Source organism: Ostrinia nubilalis, chromosome 1 (genome assembly GCF_963855985.1).
Source record: "Ostrinia nubilalis chromosome 1, ilOstNubi1.1, whole genome shotgun sequence".
Classification (NCBI taxonomy): domain Eukaryota; kingdom Metazoa; phylum Arthropoda; class Insecta; order Lepidoptera; family Crambidae; genus Ostrinia; species Ostrinia nubilalis.
The window spans coordinates 15,555,452-15,580,821 of NC_087088.1; the positions used below are offsets into that span (position 1 = coordinate 15,555,452).

At 39.4% G+C, this 25,370-nt stretch overlaps 2 protein-coding genes across 2 annotated transcripts; both read right to left on the minus strand.

Moving 5' to 3' along the window:
• Positions 1-579: 579 nt before the first annotated feature.
• Positions 580-2,890, minus strand: LOC135074006 (serine/threonine-protein kinase OSR1). Its single transcript, XM_063968304.1, has one exon. It carries the CDS (start codon positions 2,888-2,890, stop codon positions 1,460-1,462), a length of 1,431 nt encoding a protein of 476 aa, XP_063824374.1. The 3' UTR covers positions 580-1,459.
• On the minus strand, positions 2,886-4,959 carry LOC135074011 (acyl-coenzyme A diphosphatase NUDT19-like). The gene is made up of 5 exons (XM_063968317.1): positions 4,545-4,959; positions 3,890-4,034; positions 3,614-3,811; positions 3,293-3,500; positions 2,886-3,210 (listed from the first exon to the last, which is right to left on the minus strand). Exons 1-5 carry the CDS (start codon positions 4,853-4,855, stop codon positions 2,981-2,983), a joined length of 1,092 nt encoding a protein of 363 aa, XP_063824387.1. The 5' UTR covers positions 4,856-4,959; the 3' UTR covers positions 2,886-2,980.
• Between the last annotated feature and the right edge of the window lie 20,411 nt (positions 4,960-25,370).

Genomic DNA, 25,370 nt, shown 5'->3' on the forward strand with positions numbered 1-25,370 from the left:
GGAGCAGCACTATTTAGTACAAATTCGCATTTGTTGCATTTCTATGATACAGATAGGTGTCGGTAATTAAGTAGACATTGGTGTCATGTATCCTATTGTAGAACATTGGTAACATTGTACTATTTTTTCTCAAGATGCATTCATTTATGTAGATTAAAATTTACAAATTCAAAGCACATATTAAAAGTAGCTTGATTGTAGTTTTGGTAGCATAGAACGTTTCTTTTTCTCGAGGACCAACATAAGTTCATACCAAATGAAATTTATTTTTATATCGCTATTGCTTTTCTAATTCGCGTTGCCGCTGGAAACGTCAGTCTGTGAAATGTGATCTATACTTATTTTGTGTGAGAGCTGCAAATTCTGGAGCCAGATAAAAACTGAATTTGCAGGTCGAGGTCAATCTCAAACTCGTTCATTTCATTCGTGCTTTTAGACTACAGATTTGAACAAAACATAGGTTTAAACATATTAATTTGTACTTAAGATTTCGAGCATGAACAACCGTAATCTGTAAGACGAATAGCTTCTACTTCATAAAACGATTACTAGAGATTTTAATAAAACAATCTACCGAAATAAATTTAATGTTTTATTAAATTATTTTAAAAAAACTTCAGTAAGCAACAAACAAGTAACAATGTAAAAAGAACATTCTGCGGAGCGACATACACGTTTATGTAAAATCAACACTGTAAACTCGGTCCCGTCAACGTCCCAAGTATGGCACTCGAGCGCCACGCGCGGCCCGACACAACACACCGAGCGGAAAATAGGATAACGGATAAAATCATAAAAATAATTATACTCATTTCATAGGTCTATTCCACTTTGATCACCTGGCTTTGATGACCCAGGTGATCAAAGTCCACTTCCAGCGACAATTTAGTGTCCTTTGATCACCCTCGGATACAATGTTCTGGGTGATCAAAGTGGACTCCAGTTAAATTATTATTTTAGTGTCCTTTGATCATCTACATACAAATCACACCTCCTCTTATATTAACTAGCTTTCCGCCCGCGGCTTCGTCCGCGTGGAATTTTGTCTGTCACAGAAAAACTTTATCACGCGCGTTCCTGTTTCAAAAACCGGGATAAAAACTAAAAGGACATATCCTTTCCTGGAACTCAAACTATCTCTATGCCTTTCATCAAAATCGGTTCAGTGGTTTAGGCGTGAAATAGAGACAGACAAACAGAGTTACTTTGTCTAAATTGTCTATATTAAGAAAATATTTGTACTTACAATAATTGGACATGACGTGTCTATTTTCAGAGGTGTGATTTGTATGTAGGTCATCAAAGGACACTAAAATAATTAACTGGAGTCCACTTTGATCACCCAGGGCATCGTATCCGTGGGTGATCAAAGGACACTAAATTGTCGCTGGAAGTGGACTTCGATCACCTGGGTCATCAAAGCCAGGTGATCAAAGTGGAATAGACCGGCGTCGCGCGCTCAGTCCACGATGGAGAGCTGCGCGAAGCCCACCAGGCCGGCCTCGTCGGGCGCCGGCGCGGGCGCGCCCAGCGGGAACGTGGCGGAGCGCGCGGCCTCGCCCGCCAGCGCCGCGCCCACCAGCCGCGCCAGCTGCGCCGCCACCGCGCCCGCGTCGCGCGCCTCCAGCAGCCCCGCGCCCACCAGCTCGGCCGCGATGCCGTCCGCCGAGTCCTTGCCGGCCGCGAACTCGAAGCGGATGTCGTTCAGCTCGCCGCGCGCGTTGCGCATGCGCAGCACCAGCTCCAGCTGCGGCGGCGGCCCGATGCTGAAGGCGGCGCGCGGCTCCTCGTCGCTGTCCGACGACGCGGCGCGCGGCAGCGTGTTCATCGGCCGGTCGGCGGGCGAGCCCTCGTCCTCGGCGTCGTCCTCGTCGCTCTCCCACACCCACTCGCCCGTCTCCATGCGGTGCAGGCGGCCCGACGCGCCGGGCTGCCGCCGGCTCGCCTTGTGCACGCGCGTCTCCATGCTCGGCCCGATCGCGACCAGCGTCTGCACGAGGTACTTGCGGTCCTTGGCCTTCTTGAAGAACGAGTGCTTCAGCAGCTCGGTCGCGGTGGGCCGCTTGGCCGGGTCCTTCTGCAGGCACTCGGAGATCATCTTGCGGAACGTCTTGCCGTACGCCTTGTACTGGTCCTTGTCCTCGGCGCCGGTGTCGAGCGTGGGCGGGTCGTTCTGCAGCGTGAGCATGAGCACCTTCATCGGCGGGTACTTGTGGTAGGGCGCGGTGCCGGTGGCCATCTCGATGGCGGTGATGCCGAAGGACCAGATGTCGGCCTTGAAGTCGTAGCCGTGGTTCTGCTCCATGACCTCGGGCGCCATCCAGCAGGGCGTGCCGACGAAGGTGTGGCGCACCTTCTGGCGCGACAGGTCGCGGCCGGTGGCGAGCCAGGCGGACACGCCGAAGTCGGCGATCTGCACGGTGCCGTCGTCGCCGAGCAGGATGTTGCCGGCCTTGATGTCGCGGTGGATCTGGCCGTTCTGGTGGAAGTACTCGAGGCCGCGCAGCACCTCCTTGAGCACGGTGGCGATGGTGGCCTCGTCGAACACGCCGTGCTTGCAGTTGGCGGCGCGCACCTTGTGCTTGATGATGTCGAGCAGGCTGCCGCCCTCGAGCAGGCGCAGCACGAGCCACAGCTCCTCGCGCACCACGAAGCTGGTGTAGTAGGTGACGACGTTCTCGTGGCTGCAGCTGGACATGGCCTGGATCTCCTTGAGCAGCTCGTCCATGGAGGTGTTCCACTTCTCGAGGTTGATGCGCTTGATGGCGCACTTCTCGGCGCGCGGCGCGCAGTAGGCGGCGTGCACGACGGCGGTGGCGCCCACGCCGATGACCTCCAGTAGCTCGTAGTCGTCCTGGCTGTTGGGCCACGAGTGCCCGGAGCTCGCCATTTTGAACTAAGGCTCTACGATTCCTGTACTGATTATTGTTGCGGTTCCTATGTTTGTACTCCTAATAAGGCCGACGGTTAAGGCTTGTCTCTACTTACTTTTATGAATGGTCATTTGAACTCTGATCGTTTTGTCACCCATGTTGATATGGTTCGAAGGTTTGTACTTCTGAATGACGAACTGTCCTCTGCTCTCCGAGTGAATGATTTCCAATCTATGTAAAATATTACTACTGTTTCTTAGGTCTAATACTGTATTGTCTTTAATAGTTTTATCGTTTCCGTTTGTGTAATCTACATTTGTTGGGTACAGGTCATCTCCTGAAAAATAAAGAGAATTGTTATAAAATTCATTAAAAGTGACTACTATTTCTTACTTAATACTTTAATATGCTAGTAGTACCTGGTATAAGATGAAGTATGCCATCCGACGCTTTAATTACGACGGGGAATATAACTTCATTACTATGGCAGCTCCTTTTTTGTGCGAATTTTATTAATTCTTCTATGTCAGTCAAATGTATGAGTCTATTCAGTTCGTAGACTTGTGGAGGGTACAGCTCTAATTCTTTATTATTATTCCTAGCTAAAACATCTACAGGATTTGACCACTGCAAAGAAATATCAAACATGTTATTGGATTATGAGCAATAATGTTTAAAAATCTATAAGAGAACTTATTCAAATTTTCAGTAAACTATTAAAAAAATAGAAAAATAATTACTTGGACACTGATAACTTCGGAGTTGCTCTCTATATTTGGAGGTTCACTTTGAAATGCAGCCACGAAGAATGCTGTGTTGAATCTTTTGGGGAGGTGCACCGGTGACAGCCAATTGCTCCAATAGTGTAAGGCCCAGATGTCTGGATAGCAATTGTATTCTTTGCACAGGTTTAGTAGCTCATTTGGATTTTTGCTAACCTGAAAGACGTACATAAATGAAATATTTCTATTGAAAATTTCTAAAATAATTTGGAACTAGTTGAATGTATAACATACTCGATCTTGCCAGTCTTTTATATCAATGTCGGCAATAGCACTTGACCACAAATGATTTCTTTTGCTTTTGTGTTCTCGACAGCATAAAAGTAGTCCCAGCTCTTCAAATGTCTCCCTGATGGCCGTAATTCTTAACGCAATATGCCTGTAGATTGAAAAATTACAAAACTTAAGTGTGGTTGAAAAAAGGTGTTTATTTTCACATTTATTGGCTAGTTGAGTGTAAATCTGCCAGTGCCATCATTGTATTTTGCAGGTTTACACTCAAACCAATGATATTATGCGATTTTTTTTCAGTATGCAAACATTTACTAGTTAAAAGAACTATCAATCAATTTAAATATTTAAAAGAATGGTTAAATACAATAAAACAGCTCGCTATGTAATGCTTAGCAAAATATAATACACCAAGATGGTCATGGTCAAGTAAATCGAGCTAATGTTACCATGTAATTTAATGAGGCTATATTATATTTCAGAGAGTATTGCAGCTAGTTTTATGCCAACTGAGATATTCTAACATTCAATCGCTTCTTAATAAGGCTAAGATCGTTGTGATAAGCCAGCGTACATTAGCCATTGGTGTAACTGTTAGTGCTAAGTACATAGAAAGTTTATGGAAATACCCATGACAAGTATTAGTATAGTGACGTACCTTCGGACCGGATCAGGTTGGAAAATTGGCCGGACTGCGCCACCAGCGTGATGCAAAGCATCGAAGTCGTGCTGTGTGTATCCGAACGAGCTGAAGAGGCTCAACCAGTCGGCGCTCGCGTCCGCGGCCTCAGTCACTCCTCCCGGGAAGACCACGGAATTGGGGAACGAAGCCTTGCTCGTCCGAGTCTGCAACAACACCTCGTAATTAACCAACGCGCCGCGGCTCCGTGATAACGAATCCCCACTCCGCTTATTAAGCACTATTAACGAAGCAGAATCACGCCAAGTTTTGCTGACTATTCTGTTCATGATAATGCTCCTTTCTAGTTGTTTCGAGCACTACAGATGATGAGCGCAAAGTGAACGCGAAACAAGTTAATAAAACAACTGAAATTACGATCCACACTGTAAGAACGAACCTTCCTTACGTAGAAAATAAAGTCAAATAGTCTTATCAACTATGATAACTGTTATTACGATAGCACAGGAAGAAATTACAAATATAAAAATAGCAAATTGACGTCCATTCACATTTTTTTTGGTTCTAAAAAGACCGTGTCTGTCATTAGTATTTGACATTGATGACGTTTTATTTTAAACCAATGAGAAGCCTGCAAGTCATCTTTACTGCGCTTTTATTGGTTGATAGAATATAGATAATAGTCCCACACGTTTATAGATGACCCACGCTGAACTGTCCCACCAAACTCAATGACAGGGGGGCGCTACCATCGTTCAACTATATGGTTTGCAACATGGCAAAAATCTGAACCAGCGATTCGGTATTGACGGTGGCGCCCCACTGTCAATGTCATCGACAGGACAATCCAGTATTTTGGAACTATACAGTGTAAGTCCACATAGGGATTTTCACACGCTTAGTCTATTCTCTAGTAGTACCATAGAGTAGTACGCTAGGCTAGAGTTGGTCAATGGTTTTGTAATATACAGGGTGGAAACGATAAGTAATCTCACTCGATTATTTCTAAACTATACAAGATATCAATAAACTAGTTATTGATCCTGAAAGTGCTTTATGAGCTCTATCAAACGGTATTAATAATAGGTTACAGAATAAACTGGATCTATCCGAAACTTCAATGTTTCCAGCTTCCATACATTTGGTAAAGTCACATTATTTTAAAAACTACATATGATATCGTAAAACTGATTACTGATTCTAAAAGTGCTTCACAAGCTCTATCCAATGGTATCAATGATAGGTTACAGAATAAACTGGACCTAACCAAAAATTCAATGTTTCCTTCTTCCATACATTTAGTACTACCACAGTCATGACACTCATCTCTTGACAATATTATAGCAAGTAAAGCCTAAAACCAATGTTTTTCAATAATAATTTAAAATAAGAATACAATTTACGAGTTTATTTTAAGTATTTATTATTAAACTAGCTTTCCGCCCGCGGCTTCGCCCGCGTGGAATTTTGTCTGTCACAGAAAAACTTTAGCGCGCGCGTCCCTGTTTCAAAAACCGGGATAAAAACTATCCTATGTTCTTTCCCGGGACTCAAACTATCTCTATGCCAAATTTCATCAAAATCGGTTGCGAGGTTTAAGCGGGAAAGCGTAACAGACAGACAGACAGACAGAGTTACTTTCGCATTTATAATATTAGTTGGGATTAAAAAAAATACACTTCTAATATTGTGTGTCTGGCATACATTTAGTATGGAAGCTGGAAACATTGAATTTTCAGATAGATCCAGTTTATTCTGTAACTTATTATTGGTACCGTTTGAAAGAGCTCATTAAGCACTTTCAGGATCAGTAACCAGTTTTTTAATATCTTGTATAGTTAAGAAATAATCGAGTGAGATCACTTAACGTTTCCACCCTGTATGTAAAAGTAAAGTAGTATTATGTAAAGTAATATTTGTGAAAATCATTGAGGTTAACCAACTTTATCACCCTACCAGTCAGCAACTAATCACTCCCCCCGTTACAAGTGAAATGAGGGAAGGGCATTTGCCTCATCCCAACTAATATTATAAATGCGAAAGTAACTCTGTCTGTCTGTCTGTCTGTCTGTCTGTCTGTCTGTTACGCTTTCCCGCTTAAACCTCGCAACCGATTTTGATGAAATTTGGCATAGAGATAGTTTGAGTCCCGGGAAAGAACATAGGATAGTTTTTATCCCGGTTTTTGAAACAGGGACGCGCGCGATAAAGTTTTTCTGTGACAGACAAAATTCCACGCGGGCGAAGCCGCGGGCGAAGCCGCGGGCGGAAAGCTAGTTGTAAATATAGTTAGCGCGCCACTAGCGAGAGCCATTTCAGCCATTATGCCATTCGCTCCCAGTCACCCTTTGGGCCAAAGAGAATTAATTTAGAGGCAAAACTTAAAAAATAATAATATAGGCTCGTTCATTTCAGATAAATGATGTTCACTGCTGGACAAAGGCCTTCCCCAAGGAATAGAATAGAATAGAATAGAATAATTTTTTATTTGAAGGATTCCACAATTACCGGTAGGTAGGTACTACTTAACCGCACACCGTAGGGCCGCACAGGATTGTTCGTTGTAGAATAGTAGTAGTAAATATTAACCAAACTAGACAAAGAAACGAAACGTAAGTAAAGGGAACTAAAAATACTTGAACCACATTAAAATGTATGTACGCAATTTTCCACATTAGCAATTTAAGTAAATATATAAAATAAAAGCAGGCTAAACGTTTTGTTGCTGTACGTATAGTAAAGTAAGTAACATAGCCCGCATATAATCCAATAGCGGTCCCTCTTGAGTCGTAAGCACGTAGAAGCGATCGGTAGCTACCAAAGGCCATCAGCGTATCTTTATTGGTGTCGATACGCAGTAGCAGCGATACTCAATCTACGGGACAATCCCGAAAACAGTTTAAAAAAAAAAGGTTCATATGGACATTAGGTAGGTACTTACCTACGCAAAGATAAAAATGTACTAGACACAAAAGATATACCAACCGAAATGATCTGTAATGACCTCCTCCTTTTTGATTACATTATTAAGAAGGTAGAAAAAGTGTAGGTTCTCAGCTATACGAGTACCACCACTGTACCACCTTGTCGCAGTAGCGAAGTGACCGATATTAGTGCGTGACCCACAGCACTATGGAACGGCTTAAGTCGGTCGTTTGTTGAAAGTCACGGTGTAATAGGTACAATAATACAATTTATTCGGTAATAGCAAAAGCAAAGGTAAGCAATGAAAAATTTTGGTTGCTTGGCGTATAATAACGGCGTATGCAGTGGCGGCGTAGCATGGGTTGGCACCCGGGGCGATCCCCCCACACGTCACAAGTCTTAAGGCACCCCTTGGTACCCCCCCAGAATTTTGGGGCTACCTACCGATTCGAAGATTGAAAGACAATCGCACCCCCCACCCCCCCTTCCCTTATCATGACATAGACCGCAGATTTGCCACGCAGATGTGCCAGTGAGTACTAATCTGCGCGACTTGTGTCACCCCCTGATGCTTGGCACCCGGGGCGGACCGCCCCCACCGCCCCCCCCTTACGCCGCTACTGGGCGTATGTATTTACAAAAATAAACATTACGTATGGTACGTTTTATTTCAGTTGTCTGGTACCCATAGCACCCATAGTCCGAGACTAGAGCTTTGCATAGTTTGTGTCCAGATGGTTCAATGCAAAAATGGTTTTATTGGCTCTTAAAAAAGTTTGAGTATCGCTGTAGAGCCTAGATAAAACATGTTAAGCGCTTAACTAACGCACTCGAGGTAAGCCAGGCTTGAGTGACCTTTGTGCTCTGAGCAATAAGGCTCAAGTTTGTGGTGCCAGGATTGCGGTGCTCGTAAGTGTCGTGCTCGTATTGCCAGTGCTGAATAGCGAAGTAACTTTTATGACAGGAAAATAAATATTCTGAAGTTAATTTCTTGAGTAAAGGTAATCAATCTGGATCATTAGCTAGATGGTCCGTTCTATAATAATTATTTTAAAATAATACAAGATTAATTTTACCTAAAAAGTGAAATTTGAACATCATTGCATAAATATATATTCACGATGTTACAATGGATTTCACCAAAACCCCATTTAAGCAGACAGTAAAAGAAAACGAAACGGAAATGAAAAAAGTTATTAGAGTTCATTGGATATTACAAAAAAGTGAATGCAATTCGCAAAACTTTTCCAAATCTTGGGACACGCCATAAAATTGGAGTTTTCCCTTAATTTTTTCATCACAAGCGAAACTTCATTGAACTTTTAATGTTTTAACCCCTAAACTTCCGCGTGCAGGGAAAAATTTCCCTTGACTCTTCCATTTTCCTGAACTTCGGGGAACATGTCGGTTGGCAGCGGTTTCTGTGCGCGCAACAAGTGCGCAGGGCGGGAGGGGGCTCCAGAGGCACCAACCTATTGGTATCGTAAGAATATTAAACTTAAATTAATACCTGAAAGTGGATGCTAAAGTTCTTTAAACTAACACTTGCATAATAACTTTTTATTAATAAAATAGAAAGAGTAGACTTTCAGATTAACTCTACTTTAAAAAAAACAACATCATAAGTACGTGTTAAGATAGTGTGTAGTGAATGAATATCATTATTCAATTCTGGGACGGGTCCGATAATTCGAACCCAAAAAGTTTTTCTCAATTTTTTTTTTGATTATTTAGCTTAAGTACAGCTACTCGTATTTATGACCATGATTTCACAAAAAAAATCGCTGGCTTACTTTTAACCGTGTAGTACCTATTTAATTTATACTTTTGAGCCAATACTATTTCCCCCTTTCCTTTAATAAAACATTTTATCACACAAGCATTAGATAAAGTCAACAGCATATCTGATTTTCTTGTTGCAAAATGGCCCGTATTACAAAGAGAAGAGTTAAGACACCTATGTTTTCCTTGAAGTGCTATAATAATAATATTGTCCGTACAAAAACAATACCAATAATGACATTACACCTAGTTTACGAGTTTTAAACGATAATCTACTTGGTGAAGTTAAAAGCTGCGGCTGTTTTATTAGCTTAGACTTATTTTATCCAAACTTTAGATAAAATGAACCTTATACCAAGTGGACTTAAAAGAAAAATGTTTCAGGGGAACATTCGTCAAAGGTTGGCAGCGCTGGGTCTTTCATTGATCAGCGCCTGTTGCTGCCGCCCCGCGCCCCGCGCGCCGCCATTGCACACATATGCTGCTAACATCATAACACAAATGATCGTTACGACTAATTTCACTTACGTCAAAGCGAAGCCAGCACCAGGCCAGAAAATTCTTCCTAATTATAGCAATTATAGCCCTTAAATTAGTTCGTTTAAGGTCCAAAACCAGTTTTCTGTTCGGGTAAGATGAGCCAAAGTAATTGCCTGTAATAATTGCGTGGACTCCGCATTGTTTTACGCATTAAAGTTGAATGGAGCGTATTACAACATGTCAAAAAGTTGAATTATCCAATTATGTTCCCGGCTTTCTTTTACTTGAATAGAATGATGATGGAATTATGTTATGAATTTTGATCTGGAAAAATATGATTTAAAGGCAGTTTTTAGGCGACTCTATTTTCAGGAGATAATAAAGTCTTCATGCTGAGCAACATGATGATTTGATGATGTTGATTGACCTACCAAAAGTTCTTGTAACTTTGTAGGTGACCTTATACAACTTTTGGAAGCTTTAGGTATCCAAAGCCATATTTTATGAAATGGTTCTTGACATAGCTTTTCACTTCGGTAACTTTTTACGCATTTTTGGTGAAAGATTCTCTATTCAACCTTCTTCCAAATAAAACATGGCAAAACTTTTAAAGTTAGATATGAGCCACAAAAACTTATGATTTCGTACGTTTCTTATACTTTATTGTGACGGAGGATTTGCAAAGCCTCTTTTGTTTTCCTTTGCGAAGATTCTTGTCTTAAGTATTTTTATGGAAATAATGGCGGCCCCTTTTATAGAAGTTCCTTCACAGCGGTATTAAAAGCATCCAGTAGTACTTTTGAAGACACTTGTAGAAAGAGAATAATTAAAAAATACTTAAACGACAGAGTTGCTTTCGTAGAAAGCAGAAATTAAACGATTTTCTTTTTCGCAGTAGCTCGCTACACGTCGTAGTGCTTACCCATTTTCGTAGCACTTCGTCGTAGGTGCATTAATATTTTCGTAGACAAAGAGGATACAAATTAGAATATGTACAGTGCTTCTAGACAGAGCGTGAATATTATTTTGACTCGCTAGTCCTTACATCACTTGGAGACAGTTGTCGCCAACTCAGTTATCGTAGTATTAAAATATTGCGTTCTACAGGCACTGGTTGAATTAATATTCCTTTCTGTCCGTACTTAAGGCCTCATTAAACCATACTATGAAGCATAGACCCCAAATTTTTAAACTTATTTTTTAACACAAAAGTTCCCAACTTTTAAAATTTTCATTAAAAATTCTATGCAATTTGAAACAGGCGGTTGTTACGTTCGCGTTACTCGGATTACTGGTGAAGGTACTAGTGTAAGCCGTAGTCTGTCTGCCTCACTCGTCCTGAAATACAGTTGAGGCTGAAAGAGATGGAGAGAGCCAATATATCGCAATGGTTTGCGTAAGCCCGCAAGGTTTAGTTTTTCTATTTCCGTGCAGGTTCTATTCACAAACGCTCGGGAAGCCAGCTTTAAACCGGATCTATCCAGTTGTTGGGATGCATCCTATTGAATGTATTCAAAGGCTGTCCAGGTCCTTAAATACAGAGTACTCTTCAGATCCAGTGACAATGTTTAGGGGTATGTTACATTTATAGACATTATTTCATTAATTTGTAGTGTTGGAACTTTTCGATTAGTCTCTACCTCTCTTATTTACGGGTAGGTCATTATGTAGAGGTATGAGTATGTTAGTATTGGGAAAAAGAATAGCCTTGCAGCTTCAGTATAATTAATCTAAACCTGAAATCGCTAGCACCACGGAACGCGAATGTAAGTTGAATTTCGTGAAAATATAGGCGCACGTAATGCTGAACATACGTGAGTGATCTTATAAATAGGGTTTTCATTTTTCAAAACGCGCGGAACCAAAGTATGTATTTGTAGCAGGGAAACCCGCGGGTATTTAATACATTTAATACAACTTCAGCACACATAATTAATCAAAGGTAATGTTGGTATAATCTGGTGTCCCGGAACGCAACCGCTCCGCATAATGCCTGGAATTTCTGGTATTAAGTGTAAAGTTAAACAGAGTGACAGTGATGAATTATGAAATGGTGATCCTGCAAAACAGATAACCTAAGCCTGCGAGCACATGAACAAACCTGGTACTATAAACTACGAGATGAACATTTTCTGAAGTATTTTGTGTGTACCTAACTTATCATAAGGGTAATCGAAGAAAGCGGGTTCGAACCCCGCCGATGCTACTATTGTGGTAAACATACTCGTAACACAAGCATATTTAGCTTACCACGAAGGGTTTACTGGACTATTTAATTAGTAATTTGTGCAATAGGAACAAATTACTTATATTCTTTAAACGAAACTGAGGTACGATCTAGACAATACGTTTTGAAAACTGAAAGAACAAGTTTTTTTTTAAATTTTTTTTGGTAAATAAAAACTCATTAAACTCATTTATTTGTCACTTTTACACGTCTCAGTATTAACTCTACCAAATAAATACGAGTATTAGTTATACCTAGGTCTATTTTACACAATTCTGTGTCATAAAACGATGTAGGTATAGCCTGACCAGGAACATAAAAACCCTGGCATAGTGGCGCGTCAATTGCATTTGATAGTGCAACACTGAGTACAGTCGTACCTGTGTTAAATTAATAGGCTAACTTTATGTATCAGGATTCAGGATTACGGGCTAATTTGATATTTTCATAAATTAACGAAAAAATATTATTATAGGTAACCTGGTATAAATAAATTAAATTAAACCATCAATCGAGCTAGTAGGATTTATTTTATTATTCATCATCAATAATCAAATTCAGAACTTGAATATTCAACTGCAATGTCTGCTCATGAACGCTTCAAACTCGGTACTTCTTTCCCAATTCCATAAAATTCAACACTTAGAAAGTGACAAAAAACTTTAAAATAGGTAGTTGAAACAAACCACAGCTAATTTTCATAGTGGACTGTACTATACGATAAACATGTCAGTCAATTTGACAACCTTTGTTGGAAACATTATTCAATGAAAATATTGTCCGAACCCTTGATATTTCTCTTCGACAAATACTTTAACACATTGTGAACCAGTTTTCTTTCACGACTATAAAAATATTTTAGCAATTTCATTCACAAAATCAATTGCGCACATTTAAAATAAAGTTTGTTTACACTTTGACAGCAATAGACTGACATGCAAGGTGACATGTCAATGAAGTTTTCAGTTACTGTTGCCATTAAAAGAAATTAGTACCATTAGTTTTCCGCAACATGGCGAGGGTTTTTATGTTCCTGGTCAGGCTATACTAGGTATGTAAATTGTCTCAATTTCGTTTTAATAGTGATTCTGGCGGCAATTAACATGTTTTGAGTTACGCAAAGTGAAATCTGATTCCCATTAAAAGCGTGTTTACTCAGGCCAGGCAACATTGGCGGACAAACGCTTTTATAAACGTTTTGTAGCTTTTATAGTGGTCTTATGCTGACTTCAAAAGCTTGCTAGAGACTTGAACTAACGGGTCATTTGGACGCAGCCTGAGTGCGGGGCTTCAGGAAGCGAAGCCGAAGCCTTCACCACAATGGGCGCGGGTCGGGCTGTAGTTTAGCCAACCACTAACTCCAATATAATATGTCAAAACTTTTAACAACGGTATCGGACCCGCTCAGTTAAATAATAAACTAGCCGCCACTTGTAGAGCAGCGGTACCATTCGGAATCGGTTTGATGCCGTTAATCTACTTTATTGGGATTATTTGGCATTAAGCGCTGACATGTAGGTGAACGAGGGCTTAGTTTCAAAATCAAATGTTTGTTCTTAGTTTGTTACGTTTCGGTCTACATTACAATGTACAACTGTTTAACTGTTTGCCGTTGTTAGTACTTTCAATGTCTGGTTCTAATGAGGGGTTAAAAGGCTCTCAGATCTTTTAGAAAATGTCTGGACTAATGTACAGGCAATAGCAGATTATACATTTCTGTTCCAATTTCACCTCCATTACAACTGAATAAGATGTCACAGTGTTTACCTTGATCTGCTGTCGTCTGTACAAGAAACTGCTTAGAAAATGTACGTTACTTTCGTGCCTATATCTTCGAGAATACGCCTCACATAAAACGCGAGGAGGCCAGTTAAAACCTCATCAGTATCTCGTACGAATGAGTTCTTAGGCGCTTAATTACGTCTATTAGATGTTATCCCTCCCTTCGTGGAAGTAAAAACATCGTAAAGCCGCAGAATAGGGAAGCTTAGTGCTACTAAAGCGCTAACTCGATCAATTAGAAAAAACAGGGAACGAGACACTCATGACTGTTCAGCCTAATTAACCTAAGTGGATGTATTATAGCTGCTATATTAGCTGCGATTCTATTAAGGAAAAATTGCCCAGTAGTTCAGCGATATCTCAATGGCTCACAGAGGATCTCAGTACAGCCAATTTATTATGATCCACTGTCCCAAAAATATCTTGTGTCGACAAAATAGTTACATTGTTAAGACAAGTGCTGTAGTAGATGGTAGCAAATCATAATTTATTGTACTAACAGACAGAAATCTGACAAATTGTCTGGATTGTGTCTTCGTGTTACCTAGCCAGCTTTTTAGGAAATACGTAGCGTAGGTAAGTTATAAATATTTGCGACAAGGATCATTTTTATTTATCCTCATAATAAATACAACAATAGTAGAGCACAGGAGTAGTACTTAGTATTTTTTCTTTCTGAACAATTTCATTGCCTAACTACAATTTATGTAAAAAATCCATATTATACCAGCTTGGTAATCTATTTTACATTATAGGCTTTTGGGTTCGGCAGTGGAGTGGAAAAATCGCGTCGGTGCCAGCGTCTGCCATATGTTATGAAGATATTCAGACCCAAGGGTTTTTCAGTTGATTTTTCTAAATTTAGAATACGAATAAAGATGAAAGTTTGATATCCACATCTAATAGGAATAAGAAATACCATAAAATCAACGTTTAAAAACTATCGCATCATAACAATGGAACCCTTGATACATCCGTGATGACATGTTTTTTTTAAATAGGTATTGTAATTTTATTGAAATTTTGCTATGCCATATTTTTACACTTACTTATCACTGAATAAGTTTTTGATAAACCTATCTACCTACGTGTGTCAAAATCTTTATTAGAATGTAGGCCCTTTTCAGGGTATTACAAGTCCCAAATAATAGCTAGGTGTGTAAGGAAACACCCCCTATAGTAATGTTTTTGGATCTTTAGCATTCATTACATTCGATTTACTTCACCAACACCCTGTAATAAGATTTACGAGTGTGTTTACATGCGAAATCAAGTCATGCCACTTAGGGCGAAATGACGCGATCGAGGGGAGTGTATCGTGAAAAGTTCGCGGCGCTTTACACAAAAGCTCCCGCGGGTTGAACCAGGCCGTGGCGTTACATAATGAGTTATGGGATTGGCACGCGGGAGGCGTTCCGCTTTCTGCATTCGTTAACGACAGTAGAATGTGTGGGGAAAACCCCACACACACATCTAAAAAAAGTCACATTTAAGAAAGATTGTGCTGGGCGGTATTTTAAGACCATAAATTACGCATCGAATTCGTAGGTATAGCCTGACCAGGAACATAAAAACCCTGGCATAGAGGCGTGTCAATTGCATTTGATAGTGCAACACTGAGTACAGTCGTACCTGTGTTAAATTAATAGGCTAACTTTATGTATCAGGGTTCAGGATTACGGGCTAATTTGATATTTTCATAAATTAACGGAAAAATATTATTATAGGTAACCTGGTTTAAATAAATTAAATGAAACCATCAATCGAGCTAGTAGGATTTATTTTATTATTCATCAATAATAAAATTCAGAACTTGAATATTCAACTGCAATGTCTGCTCATGAACGCTTCAAACTCGGTACTTCTTTCCCAATTCCATAAAATTCAACACTTAGGAAGTGACAAAAACTTTTAAAATAGGTAGGTAGTTGAAACAAACCACAGCTAATTTTCATATTGGACTGTACTATACGATAAACATGGCAGTCAATTTGACAACCTTTGTCGGAAACATTATTCAATGAAAATATTGTCCGAACCCTTAGTATTGCTCTTCGACAAATACTTTAGCACATTGCGAACCACTTTTCTTTCATGACTATAAAAAGATTTTAGCAATTTAATTCCCAAAATCAATTGCGCACATTTAAAATAAGGTTTGTTTACACTTTGACAGCAATATACTGTCAAAGTGTAAACAAGCAAGGTGACATGTCAATGAAGTTTTCAGTTACTGTTGCCATTAAAATAAATTAGTACCATTAGTTTTCCGCAACATGGCGAGGGTTTTTATGTTCCTGGTCGGGCTATAAGCAGGTAAAGGATCCTATTGAATTCTATTCTATCGAGAATAGTTAACGACAGTGTGCATAGTTACCTAACTAAGTATAGCAAACTTTCTTACTTACATTATATTCTTGATTTACCTACCTTTGGCATAGAAAATAATGGGTAACCTGTAAGCAACAATATCCGCAGCTGTATCATATCTTTGTGAAACGTCCTGCTAACTTATTTCAAAGCACACGGACATGATACGATTTGCTAAATAAATAATCCAGGTAAGTTTTATTGCCAGTTACGGGCACACGAAGTTGGCACAACCGGTGCCTACAAAAGGTGCTCTTTATGTTACAAATAAAATTGTCAATCTTCCTCAGTTAACGTTATTGTCGAGGGTCGGCAAATTGAGTAATCCGGTGAGCTACCTTGCCCTCTCCCTGGCTTCATCCCCGAATACAAACAACGATTGACAATGGCTAAATGCCCTCGGAAACCTTGGACTGCAGATAGACTGTAATTACCTGTAAATGGAGTAAAGAAAGTGAGAATTATTTTGGTACATTAGAACTGTTTACTTTTTCTCCATTCAACTGAGAGTCAAGAGTACCTGTCAAGAAAAACGGTCGATACAAAAATACTAGGTATTTTACTAAAATACCTGCAATAGACATGTTGACACCACCAACTAAATTGACGTACTTTTTTAAACTGGCAAAACGAAACTCTCCCATAGATTTTGTACGGCACTACAAGCAAGTGACGTCACTATTTTGTCAACTCAATTAAACTACTTTTTATAAATTACAATGCGACCAAAAATCGTAATTTACAGGTAATTTAAAATCATTTAAGTTTGTAAGACCAGAATGAAGTGTCTTTTTAGAAAAGTTGTGTTTTCGAATTATTGAGGAATGGTGTCAAATTGTCTATTCAAAAAGCACAGTGCTGAATGAAATGCTGATGATTATGATGTACCTATAAATAAGCTTATCCTGTGATGTAACCTTACAGTAAAATGGTATTAATGGCTTGACCAAGATGTGGGTAGTTTGTTGAACTCTATGATATCTAATAAATAAACTTAGTGGAATACCTTATTAAGTTCATTGTAAATAATAATAAGCGAGTGGATGAAACAGACGGAATTGACATATAAGATAAATAAACAGACTTTATTAATATCTTTGATCCCCTACCCAAAGGTCAAAGGAAAATGTAGGCGGGTACAAAAATACATTTGGTTTTGTGTTCCGTATGAATGAATGGGGACCTTTTATATTTCCTTATGCAATATGTTCGTGTTAGTGTATTACACAAGCTGCGATTGTAAGATTGACCGATTGCTGGGTTCTATTAGCCCCATCGAAGATCGTAACTGCTGAAAAATAGCAGAAAGAAATCGCCATGATAGTATCATCGTAGGTTTTTCGAAAAGTAGATCATTACTTTTGTTTACAGTTCGAGTTCTACACATTCCTCTAATAGTCTACCTACAGCATTCTTGCAAGCACTCACTTGGTATTGGACCAGATTAATCATCGTCATATCAAGCTAAACATCCGTGACTCTATGCAGTTGTAAATAAGAGCGACTTTACAACAAAAAATTATAGTCTGATTTGCTCGACTCTAACAACGCCAGCCTATTCGGCCCAATTAATTAATTAGACTAATCAGCGCAGAACCAAAACAGCGGTTACTATGCGCCCGCAAGATTGTGCTCGCTAATATTACAAACCACGCAGAAGCGTATTGACACAGCCAATTCAAATATAACTGTATTATAAGATTAATTAGATATCCAGCAGATGCCTTGCCTGGCGTTGGACTTTAATTTTATTTAATTAATCATCTTAGTAAATAAACGCACTTGGAAACATCACAGCGAGAAGTAGCGACGCGATAAAGTGTAAGCGCTCTAAATAAAATAGTAGAACTAAATCGTGACAGTACCTAGTAGTAGATGTCCAGCAATGGATGGGTGTGAGAACATGATGATGATTAAACGAAAATCCCATTAAAAATAACAAAGAAACGTTTAGGGCACTTACTGAAAAATGAAACCCTTTCAATCTCATTTTATAGTATTGTCTTTCGGCCGTATTCTCTTACATCATTAGGCGAAAATGCGAAGTCAAAAATACAAGACTTGTAATATTTTCCAAACGTCGCAAAATGTACAAATATTTTATTTTATAATTTCCAGGAGAACCACAAATAGAATATTAAAACAGGCGCCCGTTTATTCCAGCCAATCGTTCTCAAGGGACCAAACTTTTGCTCATTTTAAAATTAACGGGAGCCAACCAAAGATAGTTTAAAATTTCAACCGTTAGCCGTGCGCTTATTTCATTCTAATGAATATTTAGAGTCTTTCTTTAATCATCCATAAGTTTTAATTGCCATGCTTACTTACATTATAAAGTTTTAAAACATCTCACGAGAGCTACGCTACTCTACTGGGAAAGCAAGCGAAATAATGCGATTTTTCCGAGCATTATTCTGGCGCTGGAGTGAATTGAGTCGTGGCAATAATGAACAGCGATTCCCTTTCTGAAGCGCTACAATGGGACATTATGTAATGTTTGAGGCAAACAGACAATATTCCTTTGGCGAGATTTGCTTATTTCCTTTACTTTTCCGCAACAAATTCAGCGAGGGAAAAGGTACACATTAGGGCATGTAATATCGGAAGGTTTTCAATTCCGATATTGGATTCCGATATTAGATCTCAATATCGGAATTCCGATATTAATATCGGAATTGAGTTCATGTTCTATAACATTAATATTTGGTTATATTCGTAAGAATTATGGATTGTTTACAATAAAAGAATGATTTTAATCAAAATCTTTAATTTGGTACAAAACAGCACTTCATAAAATTGAAGTATTTTAAAACCATTTTTACGTTATGGGTATCCATTGCATTTGGTTTTTTATGTGACAAGAGGCAAACGAGCAGACGGATCACCTGATAATGAATGGTTACTGATAATGAGCATAATGGACTAGCAAATAATTAAAGTGTTTTTGTAAAATCACAGGTATCAAACAAACTTTTACTCCTTCATTATATTACCCTGTTTTATGTTGGCGGAACGAATTTTAGAGTCATTCAAATCACGTGTTACAAAAATTGTAGAGAGTGGTAAAAAACTTGAATATGCTTGTAATTTGTTCCTTTGATTATTATCGATGTACAACTCACAAAACCACTAGCCAGCCATATTATTATGTCAGCCATAGGACGTCCACTGCTGATCACAGGCTCCGATGCTGATTTTCACAATGGCCGGTTGGTGGCGGCCTGTATCCAGCGCCTTCCTGCTACCTTTATGAGGTCGTCGGTCCACCTTGTGGTTATGAGTCCTACGTTGCGCTTTCCGGTACGTGGCCTCCACTTCATAACCTTGCTGCCTCATCGTCCGTCTGTTTTGCGTACTAAGGCAGAACCGTTGGAAGACCTTATCACAATGCTCGAAGACCTTAATCGAGTTTCCCAACAGGTAGGCCTTCGGATGAATATGGAAAAAACGAAGCTTATGTCGAATGTCCGTGTTGCTCCTTACCCAGTTTCGGTTAGAAGCTCGATTCTCGAGATTGTTGACAAGTAAGTATGTCTATCTCGGACAAACGATCAGTTAGGTAGTTAGATGCAATTTCGAGAAAGAGGTAAATCGTCGAATACGAAGACGAAAGTCTTCAATTAGTGTGTGTTACCAGTGATGATATACGGCTCGAAAACGTGGCCTTTGAATATAGGACATAACGTGCTATGGAGAGGGATAAGCTTGGTGTTTCTTTACGAGATCTAATCAGAAATGAGGAGCTCCATAAACTAAGGTCGCTGACATAGCCCGACGAATTAGCAAGCTGAAGTGGCAATGGGCAGGACACATAGTACGCAGAACTGACGGTCCATAGTCCAGTAAAATTAATGTTTGAAAGGGAGTTGAGATGTCGTCGTTCTTTGTTGACCAAGTACCTATGGCAAATTCTAAAATTGATTTAGAACAAGTTACATTAATCATATTATGGTTAATCTAACGTAAAGATATTAAAATATTTGCAGTGGAACAAAAAGTGATGGTGAGAGACATGAGAAAATCATTGGTCTTTGCCAATCATGTACTTTGGGCTTTGTGGCAGGTTGTGGCGAGTTTAAACGCTTTGTTTAAAACCTCAATTAAAACTTTTATCTGATTCCGATATTACGATATTGGGTCGCTCAATATCGGAATTGAAATATCGGATCTCGCAGTCTGAGATTCCGATATTACGAGATTCCGAGATTCCGATATTCATGCCCTAGTACACATTACATAAACCAATTTTCGAGAGGTATGAGAAATAGCGGCGGTCGAGGAAGGAGTAGATATTTTACGATGAAGTGCCTGCAACGAGCGGGGCCAGAATTGGTTGAATATTTTTATTGCCGGTCGGGTGTGCTTGTTGTGCAAATAAGACAAACATCGGTTATGAATTATGGAATGACTCTGCGTTGTTGTAACATGTTGTAAATTGAAATCTGTGTTGTTGCATGAAGCAAAACGCACTGCTCGTATTGTTTGACGACGGAGCTACTGAAAATATTGTGGAACTAGACGGCCAATGCGTTTTACATTTTTCAAGAAATGCACGCGTTTTATTTCTAATGTTCGTTTGTATTGAATAAGATTTTGGTTTTCTATTTTATCGTCTATTATGAGTAGGTAGAGAAGTTGATATTTTTTTAACTTAAGAGCGTTTACGTCTAGCGTGGCATTTCAAGTTTAGGTAATTTCGATGCTATTTTTATTCACACTAAAATAATTGTGACTGTGTGCGTGTTCTCACGCTCTATAGTCAAACCAAAATACTTTGATCCACCATCGTAAAAGTGTGCCAGGCTGTCAAGTGACAGCTCAAGGAAACTATAAAATCTTCAAATCTTCCAACACCGACTCCATAATTATAAATCATGGTATACATTAGTCCTAATCAATAATAAATACGTAAATTCTTTATCAAATAGTAAATTGTCAAATGTTTTTTACTATTTTGAGAATATTATATACAGCCTATGTTCAGCAGAAAAAAAATTGAATTTTAATGGTGAGAGATTTTTTCAAATCGGTTCTATTCAAAACAAACTTTTCCTGTTAACTATTCTTTTTTTATCCGGAAAATGCATAACATTTCATACCCACCAGCTGCGGGGGCAGCTAGTGGGTTATGTCCTACCAGAAAAGGTGGGTAGCCCCTACACCCACTAAAAACCTGACTGTTTCTGCCATGATCCATATGAGTGATATGAGGGAACGCGGGACATCGCCATTGGCTGTTGCCTGTAGCATTCGTCCTTAGCCGCCACCAGACACCTCCATGTCTAGCGACCGAGGCCTGTTAGGAAGGGACAGTTGGAGACCATAAGCTGTCCTCTTGCGCCCAGGGTGTCGGCGGCGGATAACCGGAGTGTCGGCTGAGGCCTCTCGCTCCCCCTTTCCACTGCACACTATACCATAAGATTATTTGTCTCATAAGAATATATTTTATACTAATGTAGATATTGTTTCCGAAAGCGAGCGGGTTCATTCCGTACCTGTACGCATTATGCGTTCTCTAGCAAAAGCTGAAAATCAGTGTTCTGCCCTTTTGAGGGTAGTGTTTATACTGAGCTCTTTGCTTTTTGCATCGCTGCGGCACACATCACTCTGACGCAGGGAACTATTTGAAACGCTAGTCATCTTTATCTTATGTTGTTTTGTCACTTTTGTTATGTTGCAACTATTGAAATTATTACTAACCTGTGTAACAAAATACCAGTGGTGTCACCTAGTGTGTTTCTTGACTAACTAACTTTATTTCGATATTGAATTGAATTTCAATAGCAACTATACATAATGTGTGTGTTAAAAGCATTAAAAAAAGTGTGTTACAACAAATAAACAATTTATCTATCTATCTCACGCCTCTTCCCGATTGGTAGGGAGAGGTCATTTCCAACCGCCGCTCGTTCGCTTAGGCTGGGCACTGTTGGAGCGTGTCAGTCTGCTGCGGTGACTCACGTGCCAAGACTGCAGTGTTAACTGACAACCATCTACAGGCTCTCGGCCTATACGGTGGAGGAATGGCCCGAAGCACTCATGGCCCCCCGGTAGAACCTGGGTCGCCCTATGTGTGAGGCGATCATGCCGTCGCACCCACTCCTCTAATACAGGCAGAACTGCCTCTATGGTGCGACGTAAAATTTGGCTGACGGCCAGGCGTACCCTTCAGCACTCTAGGGCCTAGATCCTCAAGCCTCTACCTTTTGGTTTCCATCTCTCGTGGTGCACGTACACGTACATTTCCCCTTGGGACCTATGGTCACCTCGCAACTGGCGTCTATTCTCGGTTGTCGACGTTGAGGATAAATGGCATAAATAATATCGATTGTCACCAGTGGCGACACATACTTTCCCAGTTGTAGCTACAGGCTTTCTCACAACTTATGACAAATTAGAAAAATACATCCCAATTATGCCTAGTGGGGACGTACACAAATATTGACGCAAATGTCATCGTGCATGACATACGTAAAGTAAAAGTCAAGTAAGACCAGATGAATACAAATATTATTAATTTTATTTTGAACTAGCGGCCGCCCGCGACTTTGTACGCGTGGACCTCGTTTTACTCCTTAGTTTGTAAAATCTGTTGTTTGATATCATGTTTATAGATGGCGTTTCACGGCTTCCCCCGCATGAATATTTACGAACGTCAAAAACAGTAGTTTGTCCAGCGCTGTAGATTTTAACCAATGACGATAGATTGCGCTTTTTAGACACGTCTTATTTATTTATTGAAATTTATTTGTCACATATCGTCATAAATTATAACCTAAAATTATGTTAATCTGGGTTATAAACAATAATACTGTAAAGTTTCAACAAAATCCGTTCAGTAGTTTTTGAGTGAAAGAGTAACAAACATCCAGATATCCAAACTTTCGCATTTATAATATTAGTAGGATTGTTATACGTCGCCACTAATGACAATAATTTTTTTCCCATTTATCCTCAGTAGGGTCATAGTCAGTGTCCACAACCGGGAATAGACGGACTGCGGATACTATGCGGTATCCACGAATTACCTCAGCCTGTGCCTCAGTGATATCATGCGTTGCGCTTTTTTCAACAGTAGGATGCTCCACGACTACACAGCACTGTGCCATACTTGAGCCCCATATAGGACCATATAACGCGCGACGCAAAAGTATAGTCAGCGACTCAGTGCGGCCGGGCCTCCGAGATTAGGCATCAACCGGCTTAGTGCGCCGGCGGTAGCCAAAAGCTTAGGGGTGAGGAGACGATTCAAGTGGCCGTCAAATGACCACTGACCAACTAACTACAATCCGAGGTACCTACCGCAAAGATTTTCCGACTGTAATATGTTGTGTATGTTCCCCCTACAACTAGGTGGGACCCTGCTGGCAGAGCATTCCTATAAAGTTTAAACTATTCTGTAACCACCTATTTATGGCAAATAAATTATTAGTATTATTCCTCTTTATAATATTAGTATACATACATAGCTTGCTGTTCCAAATTTTCGTCATTCGTTTTCGTTTCATCGCTAAAAATAACTTAATTTTATTTTTCATTACGTCTGAAATAGAATTTGTAGTAAAAATAGACTGTAATGAAAAATAACAATAACATATTTTAATTACCACGTGATCGCAAAATCTACCACCAAGATTTTGCGGATACACTATAAAAGTCCAGCTACCTGTCAAAGATCAACGTACGCGTGACACATGTCAGCAGAGCACCGAGCGACGTGACCTCACTCTGGAACGCCTCGAGGCGGACTGAATTTGAACGATTCGTGCGCGGCGTTTTATAGTACTTTTCAAATACTCATAGAAAAAAAGTTACAATGAATTATTTTAAATTTCAAAGTAAATATTTTAGATAAGATATTCTTCTATTATATTAAGCTATTTTTGTGTTGAATAAAGGAAGAATATTGGTGAAAAAATCACTTTGATTTTTGGGTATTTCACGTTCTTTTAATTTGTGATTTCTTATTGTAAAATGCTTAAATCTAAAAATTTTCTCAGATAACTATTTGCCCAAGGATCTATGCTATAGGATATAAATGTTTGTCAAATCGTTTTCACAGTATTTTTGTAAAAATTTCAGCTTGTAAACTGACGCTAAAGTGGAAATTTACAAAACCTGTGTGGACTTATCTTGATAGAATTCTTAAATACTAAACTAATCGCAATATTTTCTCAATTAACTATTTAGACGACAAAATTGCCTAACTATTTATGCCTATAACATATTTGTAATATTACTGGTTAATGGTTGTAACGAGTTGAAAAAGTACTGTTTTTGCGCCAAACGGCGTAAACGCTCCTCAAGGGCTAACTGTTGACAGAACGATGCCTTTGCTTTTTTTGTTTCAATTGAAGAGAATTAGAGAGAGCTTCGTTTAAACGTGTTGCCTGTAAGAAAAAATAAGGACCCAACTGAAAATTATAATATTTTCTCACCAGTAACATGTAAGGACTAAACCGGTGCGTGAATATTCTTGGGCGAGGCTGCGGTGCTCATTAGACGTAACGACGCGGCGAGGGCTCCTCAACTCCTGACTACGTCATTGAGGCGCTACTTTGTAAGGGGTTTACCTACTTGTGGAGGGAAAAAATGTTGGAAAGTTTGTTGAGTATCGCGGTATGGTTTATAACTCCTGAGTAAAATTTACGAAGTTTAATAATTAGGTACGTAGGCTTCCCAATCGGTGGACCGACAATCTGGTGAAGGAAGCACTTGAAGCGCCTTGATGCGAGTAGCGCAGGATTAATCGTTGCGAAAATTCGTGGGAGGCCTTTGTCCAGCACTGGACGGATTTAACTAGCTTAACTAATAAATATTCATTTCTGTTTACAGAGAGAGAGGGAGAATACTTGTGATTTAAATGATATATTTGGTACAGGTAACTAAACTTGCTACATTTCTGGACCAACATAGTAAATTATGTAAAATTATACATATTTGTAGGTACTCATTAAGGACGTCAAAGGACATAATAATTAGCTTTTGGGAAAAAGCTTACATTTTAAATTATAATTTTCACCTTTTTAAATAAAAGCGTTTTCTGCCTGGAGGTCAAAGTAATTTATTTAAAAAGTGGTCGCGTGAGCATAACAAAAATCGTGTAAGGTCGGCATAACTTAAACAGTGGAGGCTGTGTGGAATTTTTACTGATTTTCGGAATATGATTTCCCTATTTTTAACTTTTATTTTTCACAGTAATACTTAGTTAATAAAAAAAAGCACTGATTCAAAAACAGTATGAAAACGGAGATTTCAAAATCTAAATACCTTCGATC